The sequence below is a fragment of the Triticum aestivum genome, chromosome 4A, assembly GCF_018294505.1.
Source record: "Triticum aestivum cultivar Chinese Spring chromosome 4A, IWGSC CS RefSeq v2.1, whole genome shotgun sequence".
NCBI lineage: Eukaryota > Viridiplantae > Streptophyta > Magnoliopsida > Poales > Poaceae > Triticum > Triticum aestivum.
Genome location: NC_057803.1, coordinates 540,672,640 through 540,692,004, shown reverse-complemented (window position 1 = coordinate 540,692,004; position 19,365 = coordinate 540,672,640). Strand labels below are relative to the sequence as shown.

Below are 19,365 nucleotides of genomic sequence, written 5' to 3'. Positions count from 1 at the left end.
AGATAAAAAAAAGGCAAAAAAGAAATAAAAAACAGGAGTTTTTTAAATCAAGAACATTTTATGCTTTCGAGAACATTTTTGAATTCACCAATGTTTTATTTCTTAACAAAATTCGCAACCTTTTGAATTTTTGAAAATCCCTAATAATTAATGTATAGAAGGAAAATCACAAAACAGAAATGAGAAACGAACAAGCAAATTGCAAACTGAAAAATAAACAGACGCCTAGGCCGGCCCATTAACGTGGGGGAGGGTTCGCAAAAAACAAAGAAAATGTGGTGGAGCCTGGGATCGAACACAGGTCTCTTACCTGGAGGATTAAAGCATTAGCCACCGCGCTACACCTTCCGTTTGGTTACATGAGGATATCACTTAATAAGAACCAAATCCAGCGCAACTTTGAGAAAAACTGAACCGTTTTGTTTACTTATGGGTGGCATGGTGGGTAATTTGTATCAACTTCAGGGTAATTCTAATGACGTACGACCAGAAGCACTATTTGCTTTATTATATAAATAAATAAAAATAATATATATATATATATATAAATATATATATATATATATATATAAAGTAAGTATAAAGTATAAAGTATAATATAATATATATATATATATAAAGTAAGTATAAAGTATAATATAATATATATATATATAAAGTAAGTATAAAGTATAATATATATATATATATATATATATATACACGCCCTCGCTACTGTGGACACGAATCCGGCCACTACAGCACATCAGATGGCGACCACCGACCACATCTCGTCGCCGCCGCAGCCGGCGTCGCCGGGCGTTGGCGCCGTCGCCCTCTCGTCCGCCGTCGGCGAGCTACTCCGCTTCGTCCTCTCCTCCCACGTCGCCACCCCGGACCCGGCCCTCCCTCTGTCCCTCTCCTATTGCTCCCGCCTCCTCGAAGACGACCTGTGCGATAAGCTGGCCACGGAGCTTGCGGGGTGCGCCGAGGAGGGGCGGATCCCGAGACCCCCAGTGGTAGCGGGGGCGGTAGGAACTCCTGCGGAGGAGAATGATTCGCGTAAGAGGGAGGGGGAGTGGGAGGCGGTCCTGCGCGAGAAGGGCGCCGAGTTAAAGCGGGTAACTTTCTCCGATCTGCTTTCTTCCTGTTTCTCTCTTCAATCGGCTTTGCTTGAATTCCACTGAAAAAAATAATCTTCTAGCTAGGAAGTCAGAATCATGGCTGAAGCTGTTGTCAATCAATTTCGGGGTATAATTGTATTTGCGACAGTGTTTAGACTTTTATAGGAATTGTGATATGAACTATGATCATAAAGGATACTACAATTGGCACTATATGATACTTGTATATATCCAGCAGTGTCTCTTTGGGGGCAGCGTTGCTCGACAGAGTACTAAATTTAGTGAAAAGAGAGTATTGCAAAATTCCCTATTTGCTGTAATATGGATACCTTGCAGCGGAAACTACAATTGGCTCTACGGAACTACTACACCCGGGCCAATTTTTTTTTGGCATTTATTAAACAATGCATGTACAGATTGATATATTATGTGGTCAGGCGGATTCAAGAGAACCCACGCATTTTTCTTGGTTATGCAAAAACAAACTGGGTGTACAAATAGTTGCTTTGTTGAACCATCTTTCTTGTTTCTTGTGTTTTCTTGAAAGTTAGTAGTGTACTACCACATGTACATGTGTAATTTTTTTACTGACTTATTTGAAATGTTAAAACACATTATCGAGTGTTATCCTTTTCCGCAATTTGTTTGATTATAGCTTATTGTTGTCATCTGTATTCACTAGATTTATGATGCAGTCGAGTTTGTGCTACATGTTCAAGAACCATACTTCACTCAACTCAGTGGTAATTCCAGAATCTTTTTCTTGTGGTTCATTTAACATCTAATTGACATTCATATTTCCTTTCCTTGTAGTTATATGTATATCAATATTACTTTTTCTTAATATATTTGTTATTTTTCTCTGGTGTGCAATATACACCATCAAGGATCTGTATTTAATTCTTAAATTTAATAATTTCATTTGTTCAGTTTTAACGGCTCAGTATAAAGCTGAAGGGCACTAATTGATGTATTTCGAGAAAGTTTGTAACCTGCATCTTTTTTGTGCCTTTTTTGCCAACCACATTTTCTAACTTGAACCATGTACTTCTGTAGCTGGATCCAAGAACGTTGAAGGGAGGTTAGCAGCTGGTAATTACAACAGGTACACACAGCTGGTTTTAAATTTTGGAAGACTGAAATTCTAAGTTGAGATATATGGTGGAGAACATCACAGCCTTAATGTCTATCAACTAGGAACATCTATTGGAGCTGCATTATGAAAATGGCAACAATTCTAGTTCTGTAGCTCATCATATTGTTCTGTTTAGGCGTTAGCGTATGTTTTATATTACGAAAATGGCAACAATTCTAGTTCTGCAGCTCATCATATTGTTCTGTTTAGGTGTTAGCGTATATTTTACATTATGAAAATGGCAACGATTATAATTCTGTAGCTCGTCATATTGTTTTTGTTTAGGTGTTAGCGTATATTCGGGTTGCTCTATTTCAGGGTCTTCCACATTCTCATTCTCAGTTCACAGTTTGAGGATACAACACAGTTGCAATAATTTATGGACTTTAAATTCTTAAATGTATCCACTACAATATGCACTCTGAAATTCGCTATAAGGATTATTCAGTAAGGTGTAGGCCTACTACTTGGAAGCCTTATATTGTTGTTTCTGTAAAAAGTTATCTCCCAAGCTTATTGACTCTGTGAGCACTTCTGCTAGGTTTCTTATGGCTACGCATTATTTTTCATACTCAACGTGCATGCTATTCATGTAATCATTTTTTTTGTCATTTTGTCGCAGGATTACACAAGGTTCTTTGTTGCTCTTCAATAAATGCCTCTTGCTTGAGGTTGAGGTAATTTTCTTTGCTATGTAACTAGCTTTTCTGGATATAATATTTATATCTTTGCACTGTTATCTTCAAATTAGTAATTTTCCTTCTTTAAGAAAAAAACCTTTATTTGTTGAAGTATATATGGATTCCCTAACCTTCTCCATCAGTTTGGACTTTTGGTTCTACTGGTTGGTGCATAAAACTTATTTGATCCCTCAAGTTTTTTGATCTTTATGGATTTTCTATAAAATCACATAAAGCACCGAATAGAAAAATTGATAATGGCATGACCTCTGACATGCCACTGATTTGGCCCGATCTTTCACCGCAAGACAATCAGATATCAAATCATGGGGTCAATCCACGCAACCTGAAGATGAGGAAATAAATCCAGCAAGCAACGTGGAGATGAACAACATGCCTCTAACCTTGGCACAATAATCCTTGATCTCACATGAACCTTCACGCAATCATCACTTTATTTGATAACCAGCAGCGCGTCCCCGGAGGGATGATTCACCACGTGAACACAATGTTCAAACTCAACCTAAAATTTGACTTCCTCTAATCTGGCGCACCCCTATGGTTATATAGGTGAGGGGATGGCCAGGGAAATAACGTAGGCATGGACCAGAATTCCAACTCTGGTCCGACTCAGACTAGATACAAACCGACCACAAAGGGATTCGGCCCAATCTAGGCGCGCAGGCTCAAATACAACGTGTACATACTTAGACATATAAAATCTAATCATTAGCTGTCCCATATGCAACGCAGCACCACCTGGAGCTAGACATGTTTGGCCTCGCCTCCTCGGCCAAACTGAAAACAATTCTGGTGGTATTCTGAAATTGGGCTTCACATCCTCCTTCATGGGAACAGCAGGAGGTAAAGGGATGCCCTCATAAAAAAATCCACAATTGATTCTGTTTAAAATATGTGCTTATATTTTATGACTCATGATACATAACTGGGCAAATAATCCTTCTTGACCTGCACATATATACTTTTTATTCCAGAGTTGTGGTAAATCCCATTGCTTATTTATTTTCAGGCAGTTAGAAAGTACAGTTCGTTCTCTGAGATGCTGCAAACAGAGACGATCTCAAATGTCCTTCCTGGTATTTCGTCAATTGAAGAAGGTACTTTGTTTCTTACGATCGTACCATTGTAGTGTTGCTTGTGCGGTGTTCCATAACTGGATTAATTTTCATGAAGTCTGCACCTTTGGTCACCCATGAGTTAATCCTTTTAAGAACCTATTTCTTACTTATTATGGTGCATAGCTTATTTTGGCACTTGTCATGCCCTGGATTTCTTACAATGATTTTTTCTAAATTAATCTAGGCCGTAGTTGACAGTAATATCAGTGTAAATGTAACTTCTATATAGAGCTGCACTACCTTGGTACATATTTCTTATAAAGCTTTCTGGACCCTGACAGCTTGCTGTGAATCCATGATGCACTGATTGTTCTTGGTTTGGCAGGCACCTTAGATAATAATTTAATTCAGCTCGAAGGGTGTTAGGCATGCTACCTCTTTAATCTTCAGACTTTATTGTACCACAAAAAACACAACTGAGCTCTTGTGATATGTTGATGGGTACACATTTCTGAAGCATCTCAAGTCCATACCCATGTTGATAACACATATGTTCTTTCTCATTAGTATTATTATTGTTTTGATATAAAAGGTTCTATATGCACCTGTAAAGGACCCCTAGACAATCGACTAAATTATCTGCATATACAGGTGTCGAAGTTTATAGAAAATTCTACACAGAGGAAAAGGAGAACTCTTATGGAGTCTTGGCAATATCTGTCTCAAAGCTGCAAATCCAACCTTACATAACCATGACCGAGCTTCTTGCTGTGAGTGGCACACTTTAACACTTCATTCCACGTTTCTTCTGTTTGTAATGTTACAAGATCATTTATAATCATATTTATAGCGACATATCTTTTATGGGGCATACAAGGCTGATATATCTAAGTGTAGTGTCAAAAAATGTCTTACCTTATGGGACAGAGGGAGTACTTTGTAAATACACATTGAATAACACTAAGTGTCACTATTTATGCACTCAAAACACCCACCTCGCTTACCCCTTTGGCCTTTGCATGTCAATTGCAAGCTTTGTAGCTTGGAGTTTTACTGAATGTTAATTAAATCTTAATGGCCAGTAATATTTGTATTAATTCATGTTCTGGTTATCATAATTCATAAATACTCCTTCCATCAACATCTAAAAGGCCACATCAAAATTTGAGCTCAACTTTGACTAAAAAATATTATACACATGGCACAAAAATTATGACATTGGATTTGTATTCAAAGGGTTTCCAATGGTATAATAATATTTGTTGTATATGACTCATATTTAATAAGTCAAATTTGTGGAGTTAAGCTCGGATTTCGAGGGGGCCTTTTATATGTGGGATGAGGGAGTTACGTTTTTAGATCCGCTAGTTGCTTTAAGTTGAATAATCATATATGGGCACTTGTAGCTGGTTCTGTGCTTTGTTAACTTATCTCTTGTTATTTTCTAGGGATTGGGCTACGATGGACTAGGTAGACTCCTTGGTTTGGCAAACACATCAGGAACAGTTCCAGATGGACTGCCTCCTCCAAAATCCATGTTGATTTCATCTTGTATGAAACTACACAAACCAACGGTAAGTTCATCTTTAGCAACTACCTCTCAGTTCTATTGATTGCTGTCCCATCCAAACTTTTTGCTGTTCTTGAATATTACCAAGAAATTTCTCTTGTAACTAAGATTGATGGTGTTGCATTGTACTGGAGGTGAAAAGTTGTTCTTTAACTGATGCTGCAAGGGCATTGGCCAAACATGTTCACAGGAGTAGGGATGGGTGGTGGGGCTGCCTCCATGGAAGTGGTAAAGATGTGTTCCTGCTTAACAATCATCAAGTTGAAGACTCGCATTATGGTATATTTAGTTGAAACTATTTATCTACAGATCCAAAGAAGAATCAAATTTCGTCCGAAGTCATTGACCGTTTGTTACGTGAGGGCTGTTGGATAAATATTCATCTGACACAGCCCAATAGGCCTGTTTTTGAAATTCGTGTGCATGAAGGTTATGGTGCCCGATGGTCTCATGATGGTTTGAAGGTACATCTATTAGTTTCTTGTTCTTTCGTTGATTGTGGTGCGCTCTAATGTAAAAAGTGATAGACCTCAACCCGCATGATAGTTCTTCTATTATTGTTTTTATCACTCGAGCAACATTGTTGGCCGCTGGCCAATCATTGTTTTTTTTCTAAAGAAATTACTCATTGTTTGTCTTCCCTGTCTTATGTACAAATCAGATATAAGAAAACTAGCCCAAGGGAAAGCTTTCCCAAATGGCTCTTCGAGATTGGACTCGAGAAGGGCAAGGCACCTGTGACAGGGTTACAAAATATTAGGGGCTGGACCCTGCAGGGCAAGCCCAGATATGAAAATCAAAATGGTGCCAAATTTAACTTGAATTTGAAAACCATGTAAAAGTTTGGACAAAGGCACATGACACATTTGATTTTTATAATCAATTTATAGTGTAGAGTAGGCATTGTGATGTTAAATACAAATTTGGATCACAAGATGAGAAATGACGTACTCGATAGAAGACCATGAGAAGTTAAAGATTTCTAGGTCTTATTATGTGTGCTCTCCAGCTTCGCCATGTTTCTTGTTAATCGGTTACTTGACTGTTCCTTGATTCCTTGGATATGATTTTGCAGTTCATTGGATTCTTGGAGCCTTACACTCCAGATGGCTTTCTCAACGGTTGGAAACACTAGAGTGCGATCTGAGTGATGTACACTAGTTCAAATGTTCTGTAGAATGGCGGAAGATATGTTGTATGTCTTATTCAAGGTCGAAGGGAATGTCTTTTGTAAGGCCTGAAGGTGTAAGTTATAACTTATAAGATGCTATAGTACTTCCAATGTTTTTTTTCAAAATCTGGTTATGGTGTGTCTTGAATAGGCAATGTCGTTGTGTTATGGTGAACATTGTAATTCTGGTGCACATCAGCTCTGAAAGCATCAAACAGATTTCTGTGTTGTAACTTGTAAGGTGTTCATAAGATTCATGAGGCCTGACCTTTCTGTTTGTTCAAGGTTCATCAATCGCTTATTCTGTCGGCACAACAATCGGAACATGAAAGCACCCAGTTAGTAGCACATTAACAAGATATACACAGGAAACACAACAGATAAATAGTCCATCTTGCATGATTTATTCTTTCGTGGAAATGCAAAGCTGGAATGCTGACTTGTATCCGAGTTCTAAAATACTTCCAACTCGCTGACTAGGTGACATTACAAGGAGTGCTTGCTTCCCGTTGGTCATTTCACACATAAAGATGAAAAAGGGTAACAAGGTTCATAATCTATATAGATAGATGTGTATGACTTTCAGAATCTCAATGAGATTCCACCTGTAGGCGTAATGAACAACTTCATCGTCAAGCCGACTTTTTGCCACCGAAGAGGAGATTCCAACTGTAGGCGTTGCCTTTCTTTGCAGCGGCATCCACTCGCTTTGCACCAACCTGGGTAAAAACAAAATAACCATCAGATTATATTGACAAATGCAAGGCGGTAGTTTACAGAATAAAATAGCTGTTCAAAAATTGTTTCAATTTTTTTTGACTGCAGTCCTCAAAATTGCACAATAGGACTACGTTTTTTACTTCAGATTTCAGTCCCCTAGACGCATCAGCTTCACCAACAAGTTTTAACCATGCCACTGAACCTACTTATTTATTTCTCAACTCTTGAACTACCATGAATGCAAAGCAAGGCACAACCCAGTCACTATATTCAACAAATAAATCTTGAAAAACTAAGGAAATTTAGAATGACAAAAATGGTGGAACACCAACAATTTAGAGAAAAAGTAAGAAAACATAGAAGAAACTGTAAGAGACAAGGAACAATTCACAAAAACCTAAAATATTATTACAAAATTTAACAAAGAGAAGTACAGGGAATTTAATTTTATAAAGTACGAAATATTCCTGTAAATTTACTAAAGAATTAGAGAATTTTAAGAAATGGTAATAACAGCAGAAACTTTGAAGGAATATCATTAGTATTCTGAACAAACAAGATAATACAGCAACTCACAAATGATTTATACACATTTGTAAGAAAACCAAAATGTTTTTTAAGTGCGTGGAAACACTCTATTTAGCCTTATTGTTGCAGTCATTGTAAGCCTGTATTTGTAAATTTATTTTCTTCAAATTCCTAATTTCCAAAAAAATAATATTTGTAGCAATTTTCCCTTATCTCTGAGTATTTCTAAAGTTGCCCCTTGCCAGAATCTTAAATTCCTTCAAAACCACTGCACATCATAAAAAAAACCTTGCTGCATCTCATGGATGAAAAAGGACCTTCCTATTCTCAAAGAAAATTCCTCAAAAAAAGGGCTTCCAGAGCTTAGGGTCAGACATCCTTAGACTTACCAGTTTGAAGGTTGAGGGGTGAAATCTAAGGTCCCACTTCAAACAAAGAAAAAATGAACTCAAATGATACAGAACAAAGGAACGGCTCCCAAAAAGCTTTCATACACATTTTGGAGGAAACCAACTATTGTTCAAAACACACGGAAAATTTCCACTTCGAAATCAAAGGAAATATTCCCCCATGTTTCCTTTCAAGTGATTCTTCCACCCACAAGTTTCCATGTTATACCTATCATATATTCCAACTGGCTTCTCTTCTCTATTCACGTGGTTTCAATCTGTACAGGGTGTGTGAGACTCTGAGCCATGCCGCTCTAATTCATGAATTTTCCACGTTTTTGCATTTTTCCTATCATTGTTCCAAATGTGACATCATGAAAGTGCTTTAAAGCTTAATACACTGATCAAGTTTGTCCACACGATTTCTACCTGTGACGAGTTTGTTCTGACTGGAGGATGCAAAGACAGTTCACCAGTAGATAAGGAAAAGAAAAACACCAAACCAGAAAAGATTACCTTGTCCATAATCCAGCATCCAATTGTTGGCATGTATTGCACCACGTACATAACAGCCAGCACAGGCTGCAAAGGAAGTCACTAAAATTCAGATTCAATATGTAACATAAATAATTAGATATAGAATGAAAAATACACTATGCAGAGTGCCAGACATAAAATAGAAACTTCATGTCATAGATACTTGAACCAATAGTATTAGATAGTGATACAAGCTACCAACCCGCAGGTTACTACAACATAGTGATTGTACTCGACACATTATTATATTATAGAACCTTTTATGTTAGTACATGCACTAGCTAACTGATGTTATTGCTCAGAAAAAACGTGGGCACAAATATAGAATGAAAAATACACTATGCAGAGTGCCAGACATAAAATAGAAACTTCATGTCATAGATACTTGAACCAATAGTATTACATAGTGATACAAGCTACCAACCAGCAGGTTACTACAACATAGTGATTGTACTCGACACATTATTATATTATAGAACCTTTTATGTTAGTACATGCACTAGCTAACTGATGTTATTGCTCAGAAAAAACGTGGGCACAAAGTTTCAAGGATCCATTAGAGAAAGCTTGTGTTGTGTAATGTTATGGCGCTGCTAGAAGGAGGGCGCGAGAGGGCCGGCCGGGGGCCTTTTTGCCCACGGCCGGGCAAGAGGGAAGGGATTTCCTTCTTAATTCTTGCTTGATTAGATTGATACATCTCCTCTCTTTATATAGAGAGGTTTACTTGACTCCCAAGCAAGGCTTACTTGACCCCTAAGCAAGCGACTCTTATCTCTAATTAACCCTAAGACTAACGGGCCCATTAGGCCCATTACGTACTCTAACACTACACCCCACCTGGACATGCAGCTTGTCCTCAAGCTGCAGCCTAACCAACTTATAACCATGACTCGAGGCAACACAAACCTAACACCTAAAAACAAGCCTTTTACATCTCGGCTTGTTTTATTACTCTCAACCTGAAATGGACTGGGATGATTTATTTTGGACCTCTTAACAAAAAGTGGATACCATCCGCACGTCGGACGTGCACGTGTACAGCCACCTGGATCCCATGGACACCATCTGGACAAAAGGAGTGCATGTGTATGGCCACCTGGAAGTGGTCGCAAGAGCGACCAGCAGAGGCGCCCTTGCGGCGGCCGGCGGCGGAATGCAGTGGTGCTACGCGGTGCGCTCTTGTCGGTGACACCATGCCTCCCCGCCGGACGGCTGTTGGTCGGCACCGCACATAGAAGAGTGGAGGGTTGTCGATGGACAATGGCGAGGAGGGGTGCGCCTCCCCAACCGCCGATGTCGCAGACTTTGAGGGCGTTGTCCGTGGGGAAAACAGCATGCCCAAGATCCCCGACGCAGCGGACGAGATCGAGGTCCTTTGCACAGCGAAGCGCAACTGGGAGGAGCGGCAGCTGCAGACCACGCAACTCCCGCACACGCCGACGCGCTAGGAGGCCGCGTGCAGCAGCCTGCAGCCTCACCGTCGCCGACACGTGGCGGGTAGTGATCCAAGCTAGAAGCGGTGACGGCGACGGCGGAAGCTTGATCTGCTGGATGGGGACGCCCTGGGGAAGCGGTGATGGTGACGGCGGGAACTTGATCTGGTGGATCGGGACTTCCGTCGGCGCGGTCGATGCGGGGTCGGAGCTGACCGGTGATGGCTGCTGCAGTTGCAGCGGCTGCTGCGGCGGAGGTCGCCAGGAGCGGTGGCTGCCACTGCAGCCAGGGCGGGGCGGTGGATGGCAGCTGCTGCAGCGGCCCGATGAGCGCGGCGGAGGCCACCTGGTGCGGCGGCTGCCACGGCAGCCAGGACGGGGCGGTGGTGGCGGTGGATGGCAGTTGCAGCGGCTGCTGCAGCAGCCCGACGAGCGCGGCGGAGGCCGCCTGGTGCGGCGGCTGCCACGACAGCCAGGACGGGGCGATGGATGGCAGCTGCAGCGGCTGCTGCAGCAGCCCGGCGAGCACGGCGGGGGCCGCTTGGTGCGGCGGCTGCCACGGCAGCCACGGCGGCGCGGTGGCGGTGATGGGCGGCGCAGCCGGGTGCGGCCCATAGGACCCGACCAAGAACAAGTGGATCTCCTGGACCGCCTGTGTTAGGTCCCGCAGCGCCCCGGACACCTCCGGGGTGAGGACGACGGGGGCGGGCGCGACGGAGGATCCCGGCGTGGGCAGGAGCAGGGCGACGGTCGTGACCGGCAGCGGAAGAGACGGGTTGGGCGGCGGTGAAGACATGATCGAACCGAAGCTAGCTGATACCAAATTGTTATGGCGCTGCTAGAAGGAGGGCGCGAGAGGGCCGGCCGGGGGCCTTTTTGCCCACGGCCGGGCAAGAGGGAAGGGATTTCCTTCTTAATTCTTGCTTGATTAGATTGATACATCTCCTCTCTTTATATAGAGAGGTTTACTTGACTCCCAAGCAAGGCTTACTTGACCCCTAAGCAAGCGACTCTTATCTCTAATTAACCCTAAGACTAACGGGCCCATTAGGCCCATTACGTACTCTAACATGTAAATGAGTCAGATATGGTGGTAGTTTCTAGCATAATATATAATATGTGAGCATAATAAATTAAGACTTCAGACTTCTTAAATGATCCAAGCAGTAATGTTCAGAATGAAATATACCTGATATGATATCCATGCTTCTTTTAGTCCATGAGTTGCGGCAACTATTGTCAGTTCAGCACATCTTTCCACTGAAACACGTTTCTGCATAGGTTAACAAGAATGAGTAAATATAAGAAACAACGATTAAAGAAGGGGACTGAGAACCAACTTTCAACAGTTAAGCAAGTACAAGATGTTAGGACGTGAGCAGAATGTGATAACGCATGTACAACAAAAAACATTAAAGCAAGTCTAGACACAAACAACATGCATTTTAGAACACTGCTGGATTATGATAACCTCGTTCGATTCAGCAGTTGCAATTATTGGGCTTGTTCAACACATGTGGGATGAAATATCTGGATAAAAGAATTTATCTAACTTTAATACTATGAAACACAAAAGATGGTAGCTAATAGAATTTTACATAGCTTCATTTTCACATAAGATTTGGAAATAAGCACTGAGGTGAAGTCTTTGTGTGACTTTGTCTAGCAAACTACTTCCGTTTGTTCAAAAAAAATAAAGATAAGTCTAATAAACAAAGCATAACCTCGGATGAATGCCTTTGTGATGAAGAAGTTGCACCAGAAGATACTGGTGTTTCAATAGGTCCAGGACAGACAACAGTGACCTTAATGCCTTTCGTACATAACTGCAGCATGGAAGATATATAGCTTGAGCAACATAGTCGCGAAAAAACAAACAAAACATACAGGAAAACAACTAAATATCTACAGAGAACCATCTAACCACAAAATTCCATTTGAACAGAAAATACAGTCAATGCTCTTGATAACAGAAGAAAGATTGTCTATGAATACTCGTCGATAACAGAAGTGGATAATTCATATGCATATAAATTCAGCATACCCAGAATGTATTATGTTGCAAGCTTAATGAGCTAAATGTATGACATTTAATACCTCAGAGCGCAGAGAAGCAAAGTAGCCATTGAGAGCATGTTTGGAAGCAGAGTAAAGAGCCTGACCAGGTGTGGGCACCTTTCCAGCTGCACTACTCATCTGTGAATAGCGAGTTAGCTACAATAATAACCTAATAGAAATCATGTTGACAATAAGTTCCATTACAGACATACCACAACAAAATGACCCATCCCTCTATCCAACATGAAAGGTGCAAGAAGACGAGTCAAAGTAATTGTTCCAAAGACATTGACATGAAAAGTAGCCTGCGTAACAAGAAATAATTAGCAGGAAGTTACGTTGTCGATAACGATATAAAGAACAAAGTAAAAGATGGTTCACATACCTTAAGACCTTCCTCAGTTTCTTCCAGGGCCCCCCTTTTCTGCAATTTTATTGATTTATTTAGCACGCAAAAACTTGTGGTGGTTGTGTAGCTAGACTAAAAGGGATTCAGGCTGATAGAAAGTGTATGAATATTTACTGGACGCTCAAAGGCCGCATTGTGCATCATATAGTCAATGCCTGCACTGGAAAAGAGTGATTCCGCTGAATGTACAACTTCTTTCAGAGATTCTTCATCAGATGATAAATCCATGGGTAATACTTCAATTTTGCTATCTGGATGCTTGCCTTTGAAGAATAAAGAGAACAGAAAAAACATGAAATTAAAACTTGGTCCAGAACTCAGATTTCCACTACCCTACTAGAAGACAACATGAGTTTTGCAAACTTACTCATGATGTTACGTTTCACTCTCTCAAGCTCCTCCTTGTTACGTGCAGATAGTATGAGCTTTGCTCCTAAACTCGCAAACTGCATCGAAAGAACCTCCCCTGGCATTACAAGAAACCATTCTGGTTATCGTGGAACAATATGCTAAATTTAGCAAACATATCATGAAATTTAGCAAAAGGATGACATGTAAATAACATATATCCAATTATCAAAACCGAAAGTGATCCATGAATAGGTTCTATGTGAATTAACCATTTAAAACTACACTGCAACAAACATAAGGCAGACACTAAACCTACAAAAAACCTTTCACTAATGAACAATGTGTAATACCTCCATCTGGCTTAAAAAATCATACAATCAGCTTTGGAGAAGTGCAATTTTGCTCGCATTAAGCGGCTTAGCAGGTCATCACAAAATCTATAATTCCCTTTCTGTATTACCGTTCACTGATTAACATATTTGCAATATCAGTTATGATGCAGACACCCCCTCTATGACCATTGACCAATGTCATTACAGATCTACAGATATGCGCACCAAAGTTCTCAAAGCACGATAGTTGTATTACAAGGTTTCTCAAATATAAGGTTCCTATCGAAACAAGCATGAGCATGGCAGATAAAACTGGAAATAAAGCCAGGTTAGGGATATAAAAAGTAATCTTCTAACCACTGTCCAATGGTAAAATCACTATCCTCATTAATAAACTAGCACAAAAACTAAGTTCTATTGATTCTTCCTCTGTCTATAACTACATAATATGCAATCTATAATGCTTAAAAAGCATATGTACCATGGCATGATCTCATCATCGGGCGCAATTCTTTATTTTGTGACCGTCACCCTAACCGAAGCAATACACCTAAAGTTTAGCACTCAGGACATGCGCTTAAAACAAAGATCAAGTTCAACAACTCCACAGTCATAAATCACAACCACAACAAAAAGGTTGACACCTAAAAAATCATATGACACCCAATTTACTACGACCAAATTCTTTTTTTTCTTGCGATGAAATTCACCCAATTGAAGAGACAGACAAGTAAACTCACCAATCCCACGGCTCGCCCCCGTAATCCATACAACCTGAAGGGCACCAAAGAAAGGGAAACGCAAGCATACGGAATTCAGACAACGAATCCAACGAGATGATAAGCAAGGGAGCAGCAAACAACACCAACCTTGCCTTCGACTTTGTCCCGCCGCGCCCGGCCGCACGACAAGAGGGTGAAATCGCCTGCGCCCGGCCAAGAACAAGAGCGATTAGCCCGCGGCCAGCAGAGAAGAATAGGGGGGGGGGGGGGGGGGGGGGGGGGGGGGGGGACGAAGGACGAAGGGGGATACTTGAGTGGAATATAGGCCTAGGTTCGATCGGTGGGCGGAAGGGGGGAGAGAATGGAGACGCGGCGTTGCTTACCATCGGCGGTGGCGAACTTGAAGAGGAGGAAGGCGCCGGCGGCGGCGCCGGCGAGGAGCGCGAAGGGGAGGAGCATTCTCGGCTGTCGAGCGGTGCGTGGTCCGTGGCGGCGGCGTGTTCTCTGAATCCTCGGCGCGTTCTCTCGCTGTTTTGATGTGACTAGTAGACTTCATAATCTATAATAGAAACATTCATTTTAAATCTTATTATTATTTAGACAGTCATTGTTATTGAGCCATGTGCATATGTGTCATGCCTAACGATCCGGATTTCTTATATCATCGTCATTCAATTCTCAATCTACTAAAATAACAACTAATTTTGTTCTAAATATGCCCTGTGAAACTAAAGTCAAGTAGTACGAGTTAATTTTCAAATAGTGCTACTTCATAAAATAATAAATATTATGGTATGATGCAAAATATATCTGTTCAAGAATATCGAAATATCTCCCATAAGTACTCCATGAAATTTAACATCGAAAGGCCACAAAATGACCTACATGATTTATCCTCAACAAAAAGTTCTATAAACTATCAAAACAATCATTGACAGAACATTTATTTAAACCGTTGTAATGCTGTAAAAAGATCGCACCCAGACATTAACTTCCAATAAAAAAATTAGATAACTACTCCCTCTGTTTTATAATGTAAGATCTTAACAGAGGGAGTAATATAAACAGAACAAAACTACTTTACACACGACAGTTTGCAGCCGATTCTTGCACGACAACTGATCCATGCATCAGACATAAAAGAGCTGTTATGCAGACGACTTTCTTGCACGATGTTTGGACGATGCTACATATCCAACCATCCAACCATAAACTAAAACTGCAGTATACCACCGGATTGACTGTCGTGCAAGGATCGGCCACAAAAGTGCGGTTGTAAAGTAGATTCGCAGACATAATGAAAGGCAGAGCTCACTCATCGTGCATTCGGTGTCGTGTGTGTAGCATCACTGTAAAAAGAATGATGAAAAAGGCCAGTGATAATAAAAAGAAAAGGAATCGATGAAGAAAAAATTGGACACGCCCCTCGCTGCCTCCTCTCAGTTCTCCACACCCACACACTTCACATACCTTATCCCTTCCACTGTCTCACCACCGCTCTCAGGGAAAAAGCCGCCGCCACCGTCCTCGGTGCTCCTGGCAGTTAGGGCGAAGGAGTCCCTAGGCATGCTGCTGCTGCGCCAACGCCTCCGGCATCCGCACCGTCGTGGGCAACGCCAAATACAACGCCGGTGCCGCATATACGCGCGCGCACCGGTTGCCGCCTCGGCCTCGGTGCGCCCGGCCGCGGAGGAGGGGGAGGAGCAGGAGCAGTGGCGCAGGAGCCGACAACGTAGACGGAGGGAGAGGAGTAGCGCGAGGGGCGCAGACGGAGGGGTCGCCGGGGACGTTTGGCGTGCCACCACACAACGGTCCCGGGCCGCCGCGGGGAGGCAGAGAAGCGACACGGGAGGTTTGTGCTGGCTGCCCTGCTTCTCCTTGTTACTGATGGATTTTCTGATGTGCAGATAGCTAGTTTGCGCCCATCAGTGCTAAAACTTTGAACAATCTTGTTCTTCGTCGGAAATCCAATTGAATTCCCATCTCGTTCTGAATTGAGTTCTGATTGTCGGGTGACAGAGGTGAGAGGATAGCCGAACAACGAGCTCGCAGTCACAGGGTCACTATGCGAGAGCACATATCCTCGCATGGCAGGTTACATGTAGCCCTATAAAATCAAATTCAGCCCCATGTTACCTGATTTCCTGTGAATGGATTTTACTGCTTTTCAGTTTTGGACACTGTGTAACTTGTTGTATTTCTGGAGCAGTGCTGCGAGGAGGAGGCTATGAAGTACGTCCAATACTTAACCTACAGCCATCTAATATGCAAATTTAATAATAGAAGATGACCCATTATATACTGGAAATGAAAACAAAAAAAGTATAAGAAGACCCAATTCCTCTTTTATGTGCACCTTGTGTGCGTAGACACTGGACTACAATTGTAGCAACAAAGAGTATATCAATTTATCGGGTAATAGAAATAGTGCTACTTCTTTGGATGCAGTCACAAGAGACAAGACTTTTTTGTGATTAGAGAGGGTACTTTCTTACTTGCTGATCACTGAATGTGTGAGTGATCATTATTATGTTGGATTGGTAGATGTTGTTTGATGCCATAAAAAGGCTTTGTACCTGAATCAACTATAGAGTGCCCAAAGAAAGAAGAAATAAACACTTTTGATAATTTAGCACCATTAAAAAATCGATGAACTAACCTTTTTTTAAAGACTCTTCTGGGATATGTAGGTCGACGATTGTACTGAGTTGGGGGTTCTCAAACAGTTTGACATTTGGGTGAGTGTCATTTGTCTTGAAATTCGTTGCATCTGGTATGCATCATTTCTGTGCAACCCATTGGACTCATCATCTTCATAAATATTCTCTTTTTCGTCGAGGATGTCTGTTGAAATGCATGGAATTTGGTACTGCACCACCTGCGCATGTTATGTTCTGCAGTTGTGTGACTGCCAATTGTTCGATAGCTGGCATGTGTGACACAATGTTACTGCCATTGAGGACGGCAACAATATGCTTATTTTGCTTGCGGGTTTGACGTTGTCGCTTTAATATTTCCTCTCTATTTTGTGCATACTACTTCATTTCCATCCGATTCTTAATCTCATTATGGTCTGAATATATGAAGAATAGATCATTATATAGTAATACAACTGGGCCGTATATCATGAAGTTGATCATCGTTACCTTGTGATACAGCCAACTGTGTGTGTACTCTGTTATTTAGGCCATTGATCTTGGCAGCGGCAATTTTTTTTTCTGTTTGTAGGCCTCACGCCGTCTCTTATTAATCTCATCCCTATTTTGTGCATATTGCTCTCTATCCATCCGCCTTTTTATTTCTTTAGGGTCTGCAAATCATGACACAATTCAGCAGTTGAGCAACAATCGAGTGATTGGGTTATGATCATTACCTGTTGGGAGTGGTAGGGGCTATACGAAGCCGTTCAACCCTGTGAGTGTCAAGAGTGTTATCATACAACTATCTTTGAAGGAATAGTATTACCGGAATACAGACATAGTAGAGTTTTATGTTCAACTCCCACCAACTGTTTACCTTCAGAGCTTTCTTGTGGTGCCTCTGCTTACCCAAATGAATTCAATTTGCATTAATATACTTAGTATAATGCTACAAGATGTAGTTATTTGTAATACTATTCATCTAGGTCTGTTACCCAAATGAATTCAATTTGCATTAATTTACTTTCATAATGCTACAGAATATAATAGTTTGTAATACTATTCATCTAGGTCTGCTACCCAAATGAATTCAATTTGCATTAATATACTTGGCATAATGTAACAGGATGTAGTAGTTTGTAATACTATTCATCTAGGTCTCTTTCAGAGTGTGGCCTTTTTTATGTTCATATTACTTTAACTGAGCAATGGGTGAACCATATGCAGCTTGGTGAGGCTTTTAGGTGAGGTCAGTACCATGTGCATTTGCCAAGGCTTCATGGTACGATTTCAGGTTTAGGTCGGGTACGTACAATAGGGATCATGTTAGCATATGCTCATGCCATAAGATTCATTCTTGTTTTTGATAAATTATAGAATGCCAACATGTTTTTATCATTATAATATGCAGAAAAGCAAGAGGATCAATCAAATGGATCACACTGGCCCATGTTGGCAAATAAGCATGCACCTGTGGAGCAGTTCATCGGCGTTGTGACGTCGTCGTACACGCAGTGCGGCGATGGCGCGGGACAGTCTTGGGTGGTGGCGGCATGTAAAAGCCTCATGAAGTTCAGACAATCTGGGCGACATCTTTGTTGGTGAAGAGCTCGGACGTGAATGGCGCAGGGCAGGTCAGCTCGTCGCACCCGTCGTCGGGTCCATCGTCGGCTGCGCAGGGCAGCGATGGCACAGGTCAACCTGGACGCCTGGATGGCAACAAAGTTCAGACAGTCTGGGTGGTACCTGTATTGACGAAGAGCTCGTCGTTGCGGCCGTCATCTGGTGCCTTGCCGTCTGCGCAGGGCAGCGATGGCGCAGGTAAACCTGGACGTCTGGATGACAATAGAGTTCAGCTAGTCTGGGCGCTGCACCTGTGTCGCCGAAGAGCTTGTCGTTGCCGTCGTGGTCAGGTGCCTCTCCGGCTGCCCAGGGCAGCGATGCCACGGGTTAACCTGTACGCCTGGATGGCAACGTGGAACGGTGGAACGACGGCGGCGGGGGGGGGGGGGGAATAAATTGGTTGCCGCTAATTTAGCAACTTTCTTTCTGTATTGTTGAACAATGCATGCGGAACGGACGTGTGGTTTCCTTTTGCGATTGTTTTTTTTCTCTCCATATAAATTGGACGTGGGTTATTTGATTGTTTCCCTTGTGCGCGGGCATGGATTGTTTCTCTTGTGCAAGCGTGGGCCTGGCAGAGTTTTCGTCCGTCATGTTCTCTTGTTTAATAGTAGTGTAGAAGTGTAGATGTGAGCGCGAGGGAGTGTGACCGTGTGAGTCGCTGGGTGGAGAATTTTAGGTTGTGCTTTCTTTGGCTTGCCTGCGGTGGCGTGGGTCTGTTGCGGAAGTGGTTATGGGTCGGCTTGCAGCCGCCGCTAAAGTGGCTGCAAGGATCTGACAGCGTGGACGTGACACTACTTATGGCACAACATATCAATTTGAATCTCTCTCTAAAAAACATAGCAATTTGAACAAGCATTCACACTGCATTATAGGCACTTTTGAG

The 19,365-nt window shown here is 41.9% G+C and overlaps 3 protein-coding genes across 5 annotated transcripts; 2 read left to right on the top strand and 1 right to left on the bottom strand.

Annotated features, from left to right (window-relative positions):
* Positions 1 to 722: 722 nt before the first annotated feature.
* On the top strand, positions 723 to 6,971 carry LOC123086801 (uncharacterized). 3 transcript variants are annotated; one of them, XR_006441133.1, is made up of 10 exons: positions 723 to 1,100; positions 1,786 to 1,846; positions 2,160 to 2,208; positions 2,861 to 2,915; positions 3,949 to 4,036; positions 4,649 to 4,767; positions 5,446 to 5,571; positions 5,758 to 5,795; positions 5,877 to 6,031; positions 6,643 to 6,971. XR_006441133.1 is itself a non-coding variant. In XM_044508609.1 (10 exons), the coding sequence occupies exons 1-10, from the start codon at positions 750 to 752 to the stop codon at positions 6,700 to 6,702; spliced, it is 1,158 nt and encodes a 385-aa protein (XP_044364544.1). In that variant the 5' UTR covers positions 723 to 749; the 3' UTR covers positions 6,703 to 6,971. The 3 variants fall into 3 exon arrangements, 2 of the variants coding, with proteins under 2 accessions (XP_044364544.1, XP_044364545.1); XM_044508609.1 differs by having other exon boundaries at positions 5,702 to 5,795; XM_044508610.1 differs by lacking the exons at positions 5,877 to 6,031; positions 6,643 to 6,971 and having other exon boundaries at positions 5,676 to 5,781.
* Positions 6,972 to 7,099: 128 nt separating this feature from the next.
* On the bottom strand, positions 7,100 to 14,761 carry LOC123086803 (dehydrogenase/reductase SDR family member 7). The gene is made up of 12 exons (XM_044508611.1): positions 14,601 to 14,761; positions 14,365 to 14,420; positions 14,236 to 14,269; positions 13,180 to 13,278; positions 12,927 to 13,075; positions 12,789 to 12,827; positions 12,616 to 12,708; positions 12,443 to 12,541; positions 12,070 to 12,171; positions 11,535 to 11,618; positions 8,892 to 8,957; positions 7,100 to 7,457 (listed from the first exon to the last, which is right to left on the bottom strand). The coding sequence occupies exons 1-12, from the start codon at positions 14,674 to 14,676 to the stop codon at positions 7,371 to 7,373; spliced, it is 984 nt and encodes a 327-aa protein (XP_044364546.1). The 5' UTR covers positions 14,677 to 14,761; the 3' UTR covers positions 7,100 to 7,370.
* Positions 14,762 to 15,618: 857 nt separating this feature from the next.
* Positions 15,619 to 19,006, top strand: LOC123083893 (uncharacterized). The gene is made up of 2 exons (XM_044505769.1): positions 15,619 to 16,069; positions 18,268 to 19,006. Exons 1-2 carry the CDS (start codon positions 15,619 to 15,621, stop codon positions 18,459 to 18,461), a joined length of 645 nt encoding a protein of 214 aa, XP_044361704.1. The 3' UTR covers positions 18,462 to 19,006.
* Positions 19,007 to 19,365: the final 359 nt, after the last annotated feature.

Bases quoted from the DNA above. Each gene is read 5' to 3' on its own strand.
- LOC123083893 (XM_044505769.1), top strand. From the start codon at position 15,619: ATGAAGAAAAAATTGGACACGCCCCTCGCTGCCTCCTCTCAGTTCTCC. The intron at 16,070-18,267 runs GTTTGTGCTGGC...TATAATATGCAG, and splicing joins GCAGAGAAGCGACACGGGAG to AAAAGCAAGAGGATCAATCA.
- LOC123086803 (XM_044508611.1), bottom strand. From the start codon at position 14,676: ATGCTCCTCCCCTTCGCGCTCCTCGCCGGCGCCGCCGCCGGCGCCTTC. The intron at 14,421-14,600 runs GTAAGCAACGCC...GGCCGGGCGCAG, and splicing joins CAAGTTCGCCACCGCCGATG to GCGATTTCACCCTCTTGTCG. The intron at 13,076-13,179 runs GTAAGTTTGCAA...TATTCTTCAAAG, and splicing joins AGTGAAACGTAACATCATGA to GCAAGCATCCAGATAGCAAA.
- LOC123086801 (XM_044508609.1), top strand. From the start codon at position 750: ATGGCGACCACCGACCACATCTCGTCGCCGCCGCAGCCGGCGTCGCCG. The intron at 2,209-2,860 runs GTACACACAGCT...ATTTTGTCGCAG, and splicing joins GCAGCTGGTAATTACAACAG to GATTACACAAGGTTCTTTGT. The intron at 6,032-6,642 runs GTACATCTATTA...ATGATTTTGCAG, and splicing joins GGTCTCATGATGGTTTGAAG to TTCATTGGATTCTTGGAGCC.